Source organism: Aptenodytes patagonicus, chromosome 2 (assembly GCF_965638725.1).
Source record: "Aptenodytes patagonicus chromosome 2, bAptPat1.pri.cur, whole genome shotgun sequence".
NCBI lineage: Eukaryota > Metazoa > Chordata > Aves > Sphenisciformes > Spheniscidae > Aptenodytes > Aptenodytes patagonicus.
This window is the reverse complement of record NC_134950.1, coordinates 30029259-30043995: the sequence shown is the minus strand read 5'-3', so window position 1 is coordinate 30043995 and position 14737 is coordinate 30029259. Positions and strand designations below refer to the sequence as shown.

General features: G+C 36.4%; 1 protein-coding gene across 1 annotated transcript in view; it reads right to left on the bottom strand.

Moving 5' to 3' along the window:
* Positions 1 to 14737, bottom strand: part of CNGB3 (cyclic nucleotide gated channel subunit beta 3) — a 74519-nt gene that overhangs the window by 32369 nt on the left and 27413 nt on the right. Inside the window, exons 4-9 of the mRNA XM_076328948.1 lie at positions 8089 to 8243; positions 6443 to 6628; positions 5658 to 5866; positions 3727 to 3777; positions 1751 to 1837; positions 416 to 480 (exon numbers count right to left, since the gene is read on the bottom strand). Of these exons, the coding sequence (XP_076185063.1) occupies positions 416 to 480; positions 1751 to 1837; positions 3727 to 3777; positions 5658 to 5866; positions 6443 to 6628; positions 8089 to 8243 (753 nt within the window). The remainder of the gene's footprint in view (positions 1 to 415; positions 481 to 1750; positions 1838 to 3726; positions 3778 to 5657; positions 5867 to 6442; positions 6629 to 8088; positions 8244 to 14737) is intronic.

The following is a 14737-nucleotide window of genomic DNA, read 5'->3' as shown; positions in this document are numbered from 1 at the left end:
AGAGCATATTTGAAGAAAAATGTTGACACAGGCTCAAGCTCATGACTCTTACTAAGTACAAATAAACAGCTACTGAGGATTTGGCAGTGCTATTAGCAACCTAAAGAAACCATTCTTTAGCTCTTTCACTAAAGAAACTTCTGATAATTCTGATCAGTTAAATTTTGTCAGGAGCTTCAGTCTGGTGAACATTTTGCCTGAACCAGGCCAGCTGAACTGAGCTAGTTTTCATATGAGTGAAGCTTTACATTTATTATTTTAATGATTACAATAAAAAGAGATATTTTAAAAACTTAAATTGAACAGTTAAAGATGTATCATATTCCATCCAGTGCTTCACTGACAAGTCATGAAATCAAATGAAATGCATTCTGTGCCAAGCTTTGCATGCTACAAGAGTTTAATAAGCACATACCTGTAGATGTATGCTTTGTCCAGGATAGCTTCCAAACGATCATTAAACTCAAAGAATGTGTTATGCTGAATGGAAAACAAATGAAAGTAATCCAATCACTGTTCCTCACCACACATCTTTTTCTAATAGTACAGACATTAGTTCACATACACATTTTGAAAATAATGGATTTTTCAGTAGTCTGACTTTCTTTAAACATTTAACTAAAAGGTGAACTGCAAAGATGAAAATTGAGTTGAACATTGTTTTGGGTGTTGAGTGTCCCATTAGTCTGATTATAGAAATAACCTTGCTGTTTAGGTCAGTCTGCTGCAGATGAATGACTTCTACTTCCTCAAACATATATAATTGCTTGGGCAACTTTGTCAGAGAGAATTGCACACATAAAAATCCCTTTTTACTCTTTCTGAAATTCCAGTAATTCTCAGTATGAGAATGATCATATGTATCAACAACCACATACTAGATGATACCATGTAGTTACAATTGCTGCTGTATTGAATTCCTCCTGTTAATTATTTGTAGTTTACTTTAGTGATAGGCCTTAATGTTTGCAGGTAGCTTTTTTCTTTGTTTTTGTTCAGTACATGTCTGTTTGCCTAATACGAGGTACTGTTTAACTTTTCATTCTTTCATATTGTTTTGGTTCTGATTTATGGAATTTTGAAGTTTTGTTGAAAACTCATTTTAGTCTCAGAGTTCTTGTTCCCCCTCCAACTTTAAATGAAAGCCAATTCTTTGTCAACATATTGCTTGTGTGAAGGGGAATGTATTTAGCCACAGAGTGGCCTGCTAGGTACCATGAAATGCAAGGAGAGGGCTGTTGTCTAATCCTTTCTCAGCCCCTTCATTGCACAACTCCTGATGTCTTTGGACTTGATAACAAAAGTGGGTTTATGCTTGTTAAATATGCTGTGTATAGTTTATGTTGTCCTTAAAATTCCCTCCCTTGCTTTTAAGCACCTGACATTACCAACAGCAGGGGAAAATACATTGGCATTAATTAGTGACCTTAATTTTTTTTGATCTTTGAACACTAAACAGGTAATTTAAGACTAATCTAATTTAAATAATGGAAACAAACCAGCCTTAATCACAAAATACCTTTTGAAAGTAGGAAATAATAAAGTCAGAAGAAAAATGAGAGAATAAGGGCTTCATTTGGCTAGATTATATCTTGTATTTTTTGTTGGTTTGTTTATTGATGTTATAGCTTATCCTGAAGATATTTTCCAATTTCTAAACTTCATATTCCTAGGTATTATAAACAACTTTCCATTGGATTGTAAAAACATTTATGTGTGGTTAGCCATCCATCACTAACACAGATCTTACCTTCAGCATCCTATTTGCTCTAAATGCTGGGTTAAATCCAAAGAAGAAGTATAACATTTCGAACGGCAATACTGATATCACATCAAGCTGTTGAAGAGCAGAGAGGTCAATTTAAACTTCACAATAATCATAATGCATTTACTTGCTGTCAAAAACCTACTTAGATTGAACCATGATTGAGTATAATATTTGAACAGTCAGCATGCTAAGCCCATAACTTCCAAAGTACTGGCAGGCAAGATTATCTCTGAAAACACCAACAGCTTTGCTCTGCCCTGCTTTTAAGTCCCCTGTGCCTGAGATTTTCATCTGTTTCATGGGGATTATGAACAGTATCTCAGGTATTTGATTACTAATACATTCTGTTATTTCAATTATAGTTCTGACAAGACAATGGTAGGCATGTGGCTGGTGAGTGGAGGTGGGGAGAGCACTCCACAAGCACTTCTTAATAGTCCTACTTCTTTAAAACCAGGCTGCTTAAAACAATCTGGGGGAACATGATGAATTAGACTCCTTGCTTGCAACCTGCAGAAGCCATGTGTTCCAAACAACAGATTCATCATAGGATGATAAGTTTGGATTTTTTTTTTTAATAGATATTGTCTTTTGTTATATTTGGATGCTGCTTCTTTCCATATCACTAAGATTTTCAACATCTCCCTGCAGTACATCAACTGTGTGATTACTCTTCTTATCTGCCTACTTTATTCTTTCCAAGAATTCTGTGGAGAGAAGGAAAGCTGTGGCAAACTCAGCTTTGCCTTTTTAAAGATCCTGTGATGCCTTGCTCTGTTGCTGATATCGTTTGGGAACAAAAGAGGGATCTGGAACTGTAGGCTTTATCTCACTGTAATCAGAAATGCCTTTGCCCTGAGAGACATAACTTGTGTTGGTAGCAACTAGTCTGCAGTACTGAGCTTTTATTCCATGCAAGTAAGATGCAGTTAATACCTGAACTCTGTGAAAAAAGCAAAGCAAACCAAAAAATTGATTGAGGACAAACAGCCTTTTATGGCCTCTCTCCCTCTCTCAGACACATGTCTAAGAGGAAGCAAAATTTAGTCAGAAGTGCTTTAATATCAGTAACTGTTAATTAGTACTTAATCATATGACAAATTCCCAGATTATATCTATATCTTGCATGTGGTGAGAACACTCAGCCCTCATTAGTTTCTGCAGAAATCAAGAGCACTAAACATACTGCAAGTGTGAACTTAAAATAAAACCATACATATCCACTTAGTTCCCTTGCAGTAAGTTTGACTCTGTCCTACTCACTTGCCCGTACAGTCACTGAGACAAATTTAACTCTGAAACAAGGCAGGTGCAAAAGTATTTGCAGAAGAGGAGGGGGTAATAACTGAGATTTCAGAGATGTGGGCTCAGTGTCACAGAGCTATATGTGTATCAGGAAATCAATAGACTACCTATCCTCTGTTGGCAAAAGCAATATTTAGGAACAAAAGGAACAATTTTCCTAAATCAAATGCATTTTTGTTTTTACAAAGTGCAGTGAGCATCAAAAATCTTAGTTTGAATTTTTGTTTACTTGTGTGAGTGATGACCTATTCAGTACCACGCATAAGAGTTCACCAAATAGAGTTATCATCTAACTTCAAGACTTTTTATTTTGTTTAATGAATCTCTGGCAAACTGTGCTATTGCCTTTCAGTGTGTGCGGGGATGACCTCACGCAAATTTACCAAAACAGAGAATTTTATTAATTCTATTTTATTATTTTTTTATTATTCAGAATTAATATTTATAATTGCATTTATAGTTATTATGTTTTACAGTTAAACACTGTTTATGAAGATGACAATCTTCAGCTGGTGAGCACTGACATGCCATCAAGCCAATGCTTTCTGGTGATGTTCTTAAACCAACAGTGATTTTCAGTGAATGAAAAAAATTCTGTGAAATCCTATAGCCAGAACTTACATATTGACATCAGTAACACAGGATCTGCTTACCCGAAACTTCACTGAGCTGTGGTAGAATTTCTTCATTTCCACTCTGTCTGACTACAGTGATAACAAAAGGAGAAAAAGGCATAGTCAAGAACAGAATGTCAAGAATGAGCCTCTGCTACTCGGCAATAATAATAATTCTTTTCTGATACTAGGGATGACGACAGTCATATTAATTGTGCTCTAAAAGTACGAATGGAGAAATATCTGTAGGAAGTAGTAGTACTTTTATTAGACCAGTTTACATTAGACCAGATTTTATTAGACCTACTTGAAAAAATCAGGTTTGGGGTTTGTCTGATTTTTTTCAAGCCTGGCTGCTGGTCTAGCAAAGTATGTTACATTTTTCCCACAAATCTTCCCTCTCAACACATCTGTACCAGTTGGTGCTTGACCCAACCCCCTTCAATTTCAGGGCCAAAAACTCCATTTGACTTCAGTGGTTCCAAGAAAAATTGCAAAGAACGTTTGTGATGTTGCTGTACAAAATTAGCTCTTTGAAAGCTAGCATTAACATGCTAGCATTATTAGCATAATAATAATCAACGTTGCATTCATTAGTAATGATTAGCTATTTATTTTTAAATTGTTCTCCATGGGAACTGATGCTAATACCTTAATAAGAAAGGGTAATCACAAGTATCTAAAGAAATGTATCTATTATTACACTTTCTGTATTTATACCAGGAACACTACAAATAGCTTTAAAAATCTTAAGGATATTTCCATGCCAACTTTTCACTATTATCAGTTTAAGCATTAAACTAAACGCAGGAGATCAGACAGTAGATGATCTCTTCACGCACTAAAATCTATGAATTGTACAAACAGCTTCAAGGGAAATACAATGTAAGCTTCCTACTTTAGCATTTTAACCTTGTTCATAAAACTTGAGTTTTGTAGGATTTAGGCAAGATTGCCAGTTACTGAATGTCTTGGCATGGAAAAATACATTACACTGCACTGCATTTAATACCTATCCAAACTATATTTGCACAGTTTTATCTGAGATTCCTCTGTAAAGGTATCAATAATATCTTGTATGCACAATGTGTAAAATTTTATGTAAAAGCACTGAACTAAAGATAGTTCCAAATTACATTTGAGGACATATAATTTTGAATTTTCTGTCTGTTGGGCACAGTAGTGTCACACTGAAGTTATCTAAACTCATTTTTTTCTGCATTAGGTTTTCTTCTAGAATCCAAAGTAGGGAAGATTTTAAAGAAAAGTTAATGTTCTAGATGGCTTTTTGATATCTTAAAGGGCAAGCTTTTACTTTTTTTCATATACTTGCTTAGAGTTTGATTTTGCATTTTTCTATAAATAGATTACACAAAAAGAGTAGCAAGAAGCAAAATTGAATGTACATATTTTCCCAAAATAAAATATCTCAAATAAATTATTTTCAAAGCATCCTGAAATTACAGGGATTTGCTCTGATTTCGGCAAAAAAAACCCACAATCTCACAATCTGTAACAAAACACGTATATCCTGTCCAGCCCTAGCAGAATATGCACTGTCTTCAACTATGATTCTTGCACAAGATGAATAGAAAGCTGAAAGTTTCACACACAAAAATACAAACCCATGCCTACATGTATGAGTACATAGTCATATAATCACTGCTTCCAGTGAAGCTCCACCAGTTTACTCCTGGTGAGAAAGAGCTTTATGCCTGTTCCGACTGCTTTCATCTGTTACTTTCAAATCTGTTTTTTCTTTTTTTAAGAATGTAGACAGTAGATATGTTTTCTTCTTCCAAAATAGGATAATGGAAAGTCAGTGAAGAAGAACTTAGGTATCCTTTGATAAATAAAAAAGTTACATAGGTTTGACATAGCAGGAACAAATGTGTCAGATTAGAGGGAATTTCTATAATGTACTTTAACACACAACTACTACCTGTGGAAATCCCACTTCCAATACTTACTATTATATCTCCACCTTTTAAAAATTGCACTCGTGGCTGGAAAATCAGTAAGTCACACAGGTAGCAGATATCACAAATGATGTCTATGGTAAACCAATATATTACATTACTTGGGGTTTGATATGGAAACACAAAGCGAAGGGGAATAAACCAGCAATTCCAATTATAGGCGACTGTCACAAGCATGAGCCATGCTATGTAACGGCGATCTGAAAGAAAAAACATTGAATTTACAGGCATGGACTTAGAATCTTTTCTCATTCTGTTAGACACATTTATTCTACTGCAGTCTCCAGGAATGTTTCTGCACAGAGCAACCTACCATTCTCCCTTTTTCAATAGCACAGGCTGCTGAAGTGATATAGGTTGGAACAAGGAGTCACACAAAGAATTTGCAAAAGGGAAAAAAGATGAGTTTATGAGAGCATATAGAATTTAATGCATCTGAAGAAACTTGATACATTTTGCATGCTGCTGGTGTATGTTACAACTGACAAAAGAATCATTTGGCCCTAATGAATGGGACAAATTCTAGATCAAGAATCAGAAGACCAGGGTTTTAATTGTGGTTGGTTTGCATACCAGCTTTGTGCATAATATCTTTACAACTGTTGTCACTTTTCATGTCTTCCCTGTTTGGAATAAATGTTCTTTAGGGCAGGATCTATGCGTCCCTCTGAGTTGCAAACTGGAATGTGGATCTTATGGTGACTCACAGGCACTATGTAATACTAGATTACTTCAATATGCCTTTACCTCATTCTATTGCATAGCTTTTTATTTACCTGTGTATGAGTCTATGCTGTCTGGTAGCTGCAGATACTCCATGTATTTTTTCAGTGGAGGTTTTCTGAATTTACAGCACAGCATATCACAGTAATGATCCTCCTCTGGCTTTGCTTCTGCATCCTCTTTCTTTTCTTCTTTTTTTTCTTCTTTTGGTGGGGGTGGAGGCTTCTTCTTTGATGGTGCTAGCCACACAGGATGCCGCAAAGGGTGACATTTTAATAATGGCTCAATTACTACACCCTGTTTTAACATGTACAAGAGCCTCATCATGTTGAAAACTCTCCTAAAAATGCTTGGCAGTGACTAAAGCTACAATTCATTATAATACTGAATGCATTAGAAAACAGACTGGACAATAAAATCACCACTGATATAATCATGTAGATCTTCTATCAAGAACAGGGCACTTCATGTTACAGAGTGCAATATATATTACTGTATTTCCTTGCTCAGTGCCCACAACTAATGCCATAAAAGACTGACAAGAAATAAGGCAATTCATAATTCAGCATTCATTAATGCGACTGGGCGTTTCTCTTTACATGACTGTTGCAAATAATGCCCGCAATTAGGATGGAGATAAGAAAAGATGTCTGTGCCATGGACTAATCTCTCCCCTCTCCTGAGAAGTGATATGCAAGATGCAGCAGGTGAAACTAGTGGGAAGCCTATGGTTTTGCATGTTTCTAGGCTTACAAAAGTCTTGTGGCACTCCTTTGAGCCCAGTTCTTCCATCTTTGGGCAGGACAATTTTGTCCACACGTTTGTCCCATTAATTCTGGTGGCTTTACCTCTGAGTAGGATACACAGTATCCTATTTACACAGTAAACTGACAAACTGGATCTGTAATGATTTAGGAAATAAATGATTGTAAGTTCTACAAAGAGAACAAAAAAGGTAAATGAGCAAAGAAATAATTAAAAAAAAAGTAATTCCTTTATCAGCTGGTATAGTTTATAATACTTTGGGCACTATTTTTTCCAGCTTATTAAAAAACAGGTAACCAATAAACAGCTTCTAAAAATTGTCAGAATATAAAATTACCACACTCAATTCTTTGTGAAAAGGAAAAAAGAAAAAGGTCAAACTTTCCTCTAAAGAGGAAAAATATCGTATTTGTTTTATGTTTCATTTTTTGTCAAAAGTAAATATTTAATTAATTTCAGATGAGTTTGCTCTGTTCGAAGCATGTACTTAGAGTCCTCAGCGTGCCTGGAAGATTGCTGCCATGGCTAAAACTTTATTTACTTTTACACAGCAGATCTAATCTCAGAGTGACTAACATCTACTCATAAGATATGTATGTTTCTTCATATGTTTCAGATTCATCCCTATGAATAAACGTATCTGAGAACTATTTCAAAATATATAAACCTGCTTGACAGGGATGATTCTAGACATTGCCCAGGATCTTTTCCCCAAATTCTTTAGTGATGCGGTTCAAAGGGGGCTCATACCTAAGGACCTGGTTTATTGTAGACTAATAAGGATAAATTGACTTCAGTGGGCACAAACTGATCCATTTCAGTGGGTAAACACGTTATACTTACTTGAAAATTTTATCACAGTATTTTCTGTTCCCGCAAAATAATTTTCACCTTTAAACTCAACAAATGCACAGCTATTTCTGGAGTCACTTACAAGCTGTAGGACTGCCTTCAGGGGAGGACAGCACTGGGTCTTTCAGCTTTTCCTTATAGACTGTTGCCCTTTCCCGCATTTTTCTGACAATGTCTTGAAGTTGGGCATCAGCATACTCATTTGTCTGGAAACCTGAAGGTGTTGGCTTCTGTGTGCTAATTAAAACAAAAGGAAAAAAAATTAATGTACTGGAAAGCACTGGAAGGAAACAGTGCTACTTCTACTTCTGAGCAGAAGTGAGACATTAAAACTGGGTCTTTATTGGCCACAGTGCTTATTCACATCGCTTAATTCATGGTAAGTGGACACCTAAGTTAATTGCTCTTGCTTCCTGCTTATGTCAACTGATATTGCTCACTACGTGCAGCAGTCTGCACGATATTTCAGGCAGAGGAGGTTCTGTACCCTGTGCTCTGTATAACCCACTACAGTAATGACTTCCCACTGCTGCTTTTTACCAAGTTCTTCTGTGGCTGTGTAAGGCCTGGAGCTTATCTTGCGTATTCGCTAAGATACAAGGCATGCTCTTACCATCTGTGCATACAAATGTGCTCATTATTATATGGTAACATCCTAATGATGACAGGACATAACTGAGTTAAAGACTGTGATGTGCAGGTAGGGGAGGAGAAACTATGCTTACTTTATGCTTCCTGATCTTGGGAAAATTGATTTATTCTCATTTTTGTAATGGATATCAGCTAATATGAAGTAAAAAAATGATGTTTTACCAAGTGGAAGCAAAACAATGGTGTTCTTGCTGAAGCGCCTTCTGTTTCCTCTAAGTTCCCCACTGCATGTTTACTCAGGGTCATAGTAACACTGAGCTGATATTCCAGCACTCACAGCATTTCTTCAAACCTGAAGACCGCTCATTTTCAAACACCTGCACTTTCACATTCTGCACCAAAATTAATGCTTTTAATAGGATCTTTTCATACTGCACAGTCAATTAGAAAATCTAGCTGAAGGTGTTTCTTCATCAACTCTTTTGAAATTTCATCCTCAATCACTTGCTAGTGTCTGATTATGCAAACTGGGGCTGTTTTGGAGTACCACCCAGCTGGCAGCTGGGCCATGCATTTGGACTTCTTCTCTGTGGAGACCAGGATATGGGATTTCTTCTGTATCCTAGACTCAACACTTCTCAGCTGGTGTCACACACTGGTGTCAGAGCTGGCTGGAAATGGCTGTGACTGGTGCAGGGGAGCTCGATGGAAGAAATAAAAAACACTCCAAAGTGATCTTTGAATAAACACGATGTCTCCTCAAGACCTAAACCTACTTTGAAGTTCCTAACAGAAGGAGCTGTAACTAAAAAAGGAGAGTGTCAGAGTGGGATGCGTGTAGCTTTTTGAGAAGCACAGTTTTCTGGAGACACAACACATATCACAGTGCCCAAGGAAGTATGATTTAAGGATGTGAAAACCCTTCAGCAATAAAATCATTGGATAAAATGGAGCTAAGCTGTTAAAAGCAGAAGCAGCAGAAGTCTGGAAGTATGTGGCTATCATTCCTCTAATTTAAGTTTTCTATAGTGTCTATTTCTTAAAACTCCCCAGACAGGAGATTAATCAGACAGTTCTAATATACTTTGTAATTTCATCACAGTTTCTTCTGTGTAACCTACTCCCTTTGCTCAGGCCATCTGCAGTGTAATGAAATCCATTCTTGTTTTGAGCTAACATGTCAGAATTAGTTTTTCAGCTTCTAAGCAAAAAATTTCAAATAATTCTTACTCTTTGCTGCTCCTGTATTTGCTCAGGGCATTAGCTGTCTTATAGTAAAATACACTTATCACAAATGTCATGCCAAAGGCCCCTTTTATCTGCTTTCTAGGGATAAGCTATAAGATGCGTGGGGTTTTCTTGTTATTTCACAGCCTTTCCAATAAAATTTAAAGTATCCTCTATCATAAATTTGGTGCTTTATCATTGCAGTGTAGCCCAAAGGAATCATGTTGTTATTTGGTACTGATTAGAAACTATGTGAATTTGTTTAAAGTTATTCACCCCAGAGTTGATGAGAAATTGATTTTCTTTGCCCTACTTCTCATTTGCTTTGCATTATCTTTTCCTCTATTATTTCCTGGTAACAAAATGCTTACTTTAAATTTTCTCTGTTCAATACAGATGGAGGAGGCTGCATGTTGAATACTGCTAATCTGAAGACGTGTATTGTACCTGTGCTTCATGTGGAGGTGCACTTTAAAATGCCTTGGCTAATGAAGCCTGTTCAAACTTCACTCCATCGCTTGCATTAGGTGGTGCTTTGCCATGAATGCGTGACACCAGTGCTGTGCAGCTGCCTTTCACCGCATGCAGCACACTTGGTGGAATTGAGGGTCTGGCTCAGCACCTCCTGACTGGCCTGAGATGATTTCCTCAGCAGAGTTGAGGTGCTTTCCTCTTTTTCTCCTCTCTTTTTTGTTTGGTGATGCTTCTTTCCCTATGTGTGTGCTCTTTCATGTGGTAAGCTTTTTATTAACTCTATTAACATATGTTTTATAAATTCATATACATAAACATATAGCTGCCAGCAGAACATGACAGCCGCAGGAACAAGAGTACGTTTTCCAGGTCAGAGACCTTGCTAAGGTAATTCTCTTTGAAGAGACCACATTTAATAATTTTAATTTGTCCATCAATACTACATTGCAATGTTTTCCAGTTCTGGTTTGCTACTCAGACTTTCAGATCTTGTGCCTGTGAGAAAGGTTAGTTTGACTTATGTTTTTAGCATGCTCTCTTAAGGAGATAATGCCTCATTTTGAATGCATGATTATGTTCATTCTCACCTCACAGTTATAATTACAGACTATATTGATTTCATACCGGGCTCTTTTTGGTTTTATTCTCTGTATGAAAGCTCTCAGAGGGTGATCAAACTTGTGGATATCGATCAATTCCTGGTTTGTCTCTGCCGGTGTTATATAGCTGAATAGTTTGTGCTATACAGGGGCAGATCTCCACAGTTGGAGGTAAATCTGCTCTCTTACTAACACACTGCTTGGCTGGGCAGAAAGATACTTTGCCTTTGGTTTTCTGTGCTGAGCTGTGCTGAGTGCTAGGATTTATCTCTAAGCTCATATGTTATTCTTTAAGCAAATTTAACTCTGACCTTTGTGCAATAAGTTACAACAGGCCTAGGTCTATATTACTTACTACACCATATAGTCCTTTACCGAGTGGAAATGTTTATTCCCTGCAGATGTAATAATTTCACATGGCCAAGGAAATGAAAAAGTCAGGACCACAACTCATGTACTATGCACACAGTTTTGTTATTACCTCAAACATATTTTATTTAACAATAGTAACATATGTAACAATAGAAGTATAATAATAATGTAGTTTTCTTATGTTTTCAATTTGTAGGTTTTATCTTTTTAACTTGTAGGTTTTAACTTGTTTGTTTAGTGAATAAAACTACAGTGCCTTAATTCTCCCCATGCCAAGAAAAAAGATTTAGACACCTATAGCATAATGGAAGAAAATGGCCTTGAAAGAACGGGCCATGGAAATACTGTGTTGAGTGTGCTAATGTATGTAACATCTGTTAAGTACTGTGACTTTGAAGTTTTCTGTGTTAAGAGTTCAAACAAAACAGGGATCAAGAAATGCAGTAGCTTATTTCAGAATAAATCACGTTTACCCTTTTCTAAGTTGCAATCTAAGTTTAATTCTTTCTAGCTTTTTGGCCATGAACACCAAATACCTGAGTTCAACTCCATCTTTTATCTACCAGATGACCCCTGAGAAACTGTATTTCATAAAAGTATGCTGCTGCCTGAAAAAAATCCATACCACTTTTTGCTGATTTCAGTTATATCCCTTCTTTTTGCAGCTCTTAAGAAACTTTCTCCTATCTACCTGGAAATAAAATTCTTGATCTTGCAATAGAACATTTAATGCTTTTATTGAGCGCTGACATTATGATTTATGATTGTATTTACAACCTGTGTCTTGAAAAAATAATTTGTTTTCTTGAATAAATTATGGAGAATCTCTAATTCAAATAACCAATTTTCAGAAGGATATGACAATGCATAGCTATACAAATGTCCACAAAACATGATGGTATAGCTAAGAAAGATTTCAATGAGATAGCAAAACGTAGTTCTAGGCATCATGAAAGGTATTGATTCAAAAACACATCCTCAATTTGTGCTGACAATCCCAGTGTGGGTAATGTTATAGAAATCAGAACCCGTTATCTGTCCCCAGTTCCAAGTCTAAGCTCACACATCCTAAATGACTAGGAAACCTAATTTTTCTCTGTAACAGAATGTCGTGGTTTAACCCCAGTCAGCAACCAAGCACCACACAGCCGCTCGCTCACCCTCCCCCCCCACCTCAGTGGGATGGGGGAGAGAATCGGAAGAGCAAAAGTAAGAAAACTCGTGGGTTGAGATAAGAACAGTTTAATACTTGAAATAATAAAATAATGACATAATAATAATAATAATAATAATAATAATAATAATAATAATAAAATTGTGATGGGAAGTAAAACAACGAGAAAGAGAGAGAGAGGAACGAAACCCAGGAAGGGAAAAAAACCCAAAACCCAAGAGGTGATGCAATTGTTCACCACCCACCGACTGATGCCCAGTCAGTCCCTGAGCAGCGACGTTGCCCCCAGCCAGCTCCCCCCAGTTTATATACTGAGCATGATGTCATATGGTATGGAATGTCCCTTTGGCAAGTTTGGGTCAGCTGTCCTGGCTGTGCTCCCTCCCAGCTTCTTGTGCACCTCCTCGCTGGCAGAGTATGGGAAGCTGAAAAGTCCTTGACTTAGTATAAACGCTGCTTAGCAACAACTAAAACGTCAGTGTGTTAGCACATTATTCTCATGCTAAATCAAAACACAGCACTGTACCAGCTACTAGGAAGAAAATTAACTCTATCCCAGCCAAAACCAGAACATAAAAAAAAAATATGTTAGTCATCTGATTGGTACAGGAACAGGGGTATTCCAAAAAGCTAACTTTAACTATTCTGATTATGCTCCCTTTACAGTCAATAGAAGGCTTCTCTGAGGAGATGTTCAGAATTACTGATGGGTTTCTGCTCTGAATTGCCTGCAAAAGGAGCCTATCCTTCTCCTTTACCTGCACAGGAAGCTTATGGAGTTTTAGGAGTGAGCTTTAATATTTTCTTTAATGACATTGGTACAAAATGTGGTAGTGTGCTAATGATGTTTGATAAGACATTGGACTTGGAAGTTTAAAAAGTAGGACTGATTCCTATACAGGAAAAATGGAATTATTTAGACTGAGTAATAGAAACAAGAACAAATCTAATGCTACACAATGCAGACATGCATTTAGAAAGAAATTGTAAGAATTTCTTTGGTAAATGGTGGGATCATCAATTACAGATGACAAAAGGATAAATATCCAAGTGTTTTTAGTCAACAACAGGGTGCCTATGAGCCATACTGTAATCTGGTTATGAAAAACACTGGTGCAAATGTAACCCTAGAATGCATCTGACATATTGGCAGTGAAGGAAGCATTAATATTGGTATATAAGCCAATGGTGAGAGTTATTCTGACCAGCTATATTCAAAAGGTGAATTCATGTAGGAAACTGTATAAAGTCTCTAAGAATGATCAAGGCTACTGGGAACCTGGCTTTAAAAAAGACAGCAAAACAGATTGAGAGGCAATAGGATCGTTGTCTATAAATTTAAATTTTGGTGGAGAACCACGCAGCGAAAAGAGGTATTTGAGCTGAGGAACAGTATTTTAATAAGAATAAATGTGAATAGAAACACCACAAATTAATATGAGTTAAAGGTCTGAAGAAAGTTTCTAAGACTGGGATTCTAGACGGCCTTCTAATATGAGTGGGTAACAGTTGAAACAAGCGTGACAGACTTCAAGATTATATTAGCTAAGATCATGAAAACTATTGTAGGCAGTGATTCCTGAGAATGTAAGAGAATAGATGCAGCATGACAGGAAATCCTTTTCAGAAAACAAACTTGAAATATATAAAGGTTTGGAAAGTGAATGAGTGACTTACTCAACTTGTATAGGTACCACTGGGTCCACTACTACCAAAAATCTCAACAGCTCAAGTGCTAAGAAAGTGAGTTTGTAAGGTAAATATATTATCTTACAGTCTTGAAACAAACTGTTGACACATTAGGTCCCACGGAATTTCAAAAAGCTCTTAATTAAATTTTAATTTTCATTAGCAGTCTTGAAACAAGTATCTTCCCCTGCCCCGTCATCTCTTCTTTTAAGAGGGAAAGTGTTTGAGAGAGACCCATCTTTAGTGAGCCAGAAGATTATGTCTTTCTCTATTTGCTGCATGTTTTGAAATACTGGCAGTATATCAACTTCTCTTTGCAATAAAAAAGAAAAAAATATATTTTTATTTTCATTCTATTTCAGGATTGAGTTATTCTTCACAATGCAATTTGAATTTAAACTGATGTTACTTTTGTCCTACTATTTTCTTGCATATTTCATTAATTTAAAAATAATGATATAATAATACTTGGGTTGGTTTTGGTTATATATAGAAGCAAGAATAGGCCATAAGCATTAATAAGCTTCATGTGGACACCATGTAATTAAAACTTTCCATTGGAATTCATGACTTTCCCTTAGTTCAGAATCTTTGTACAGAAACTA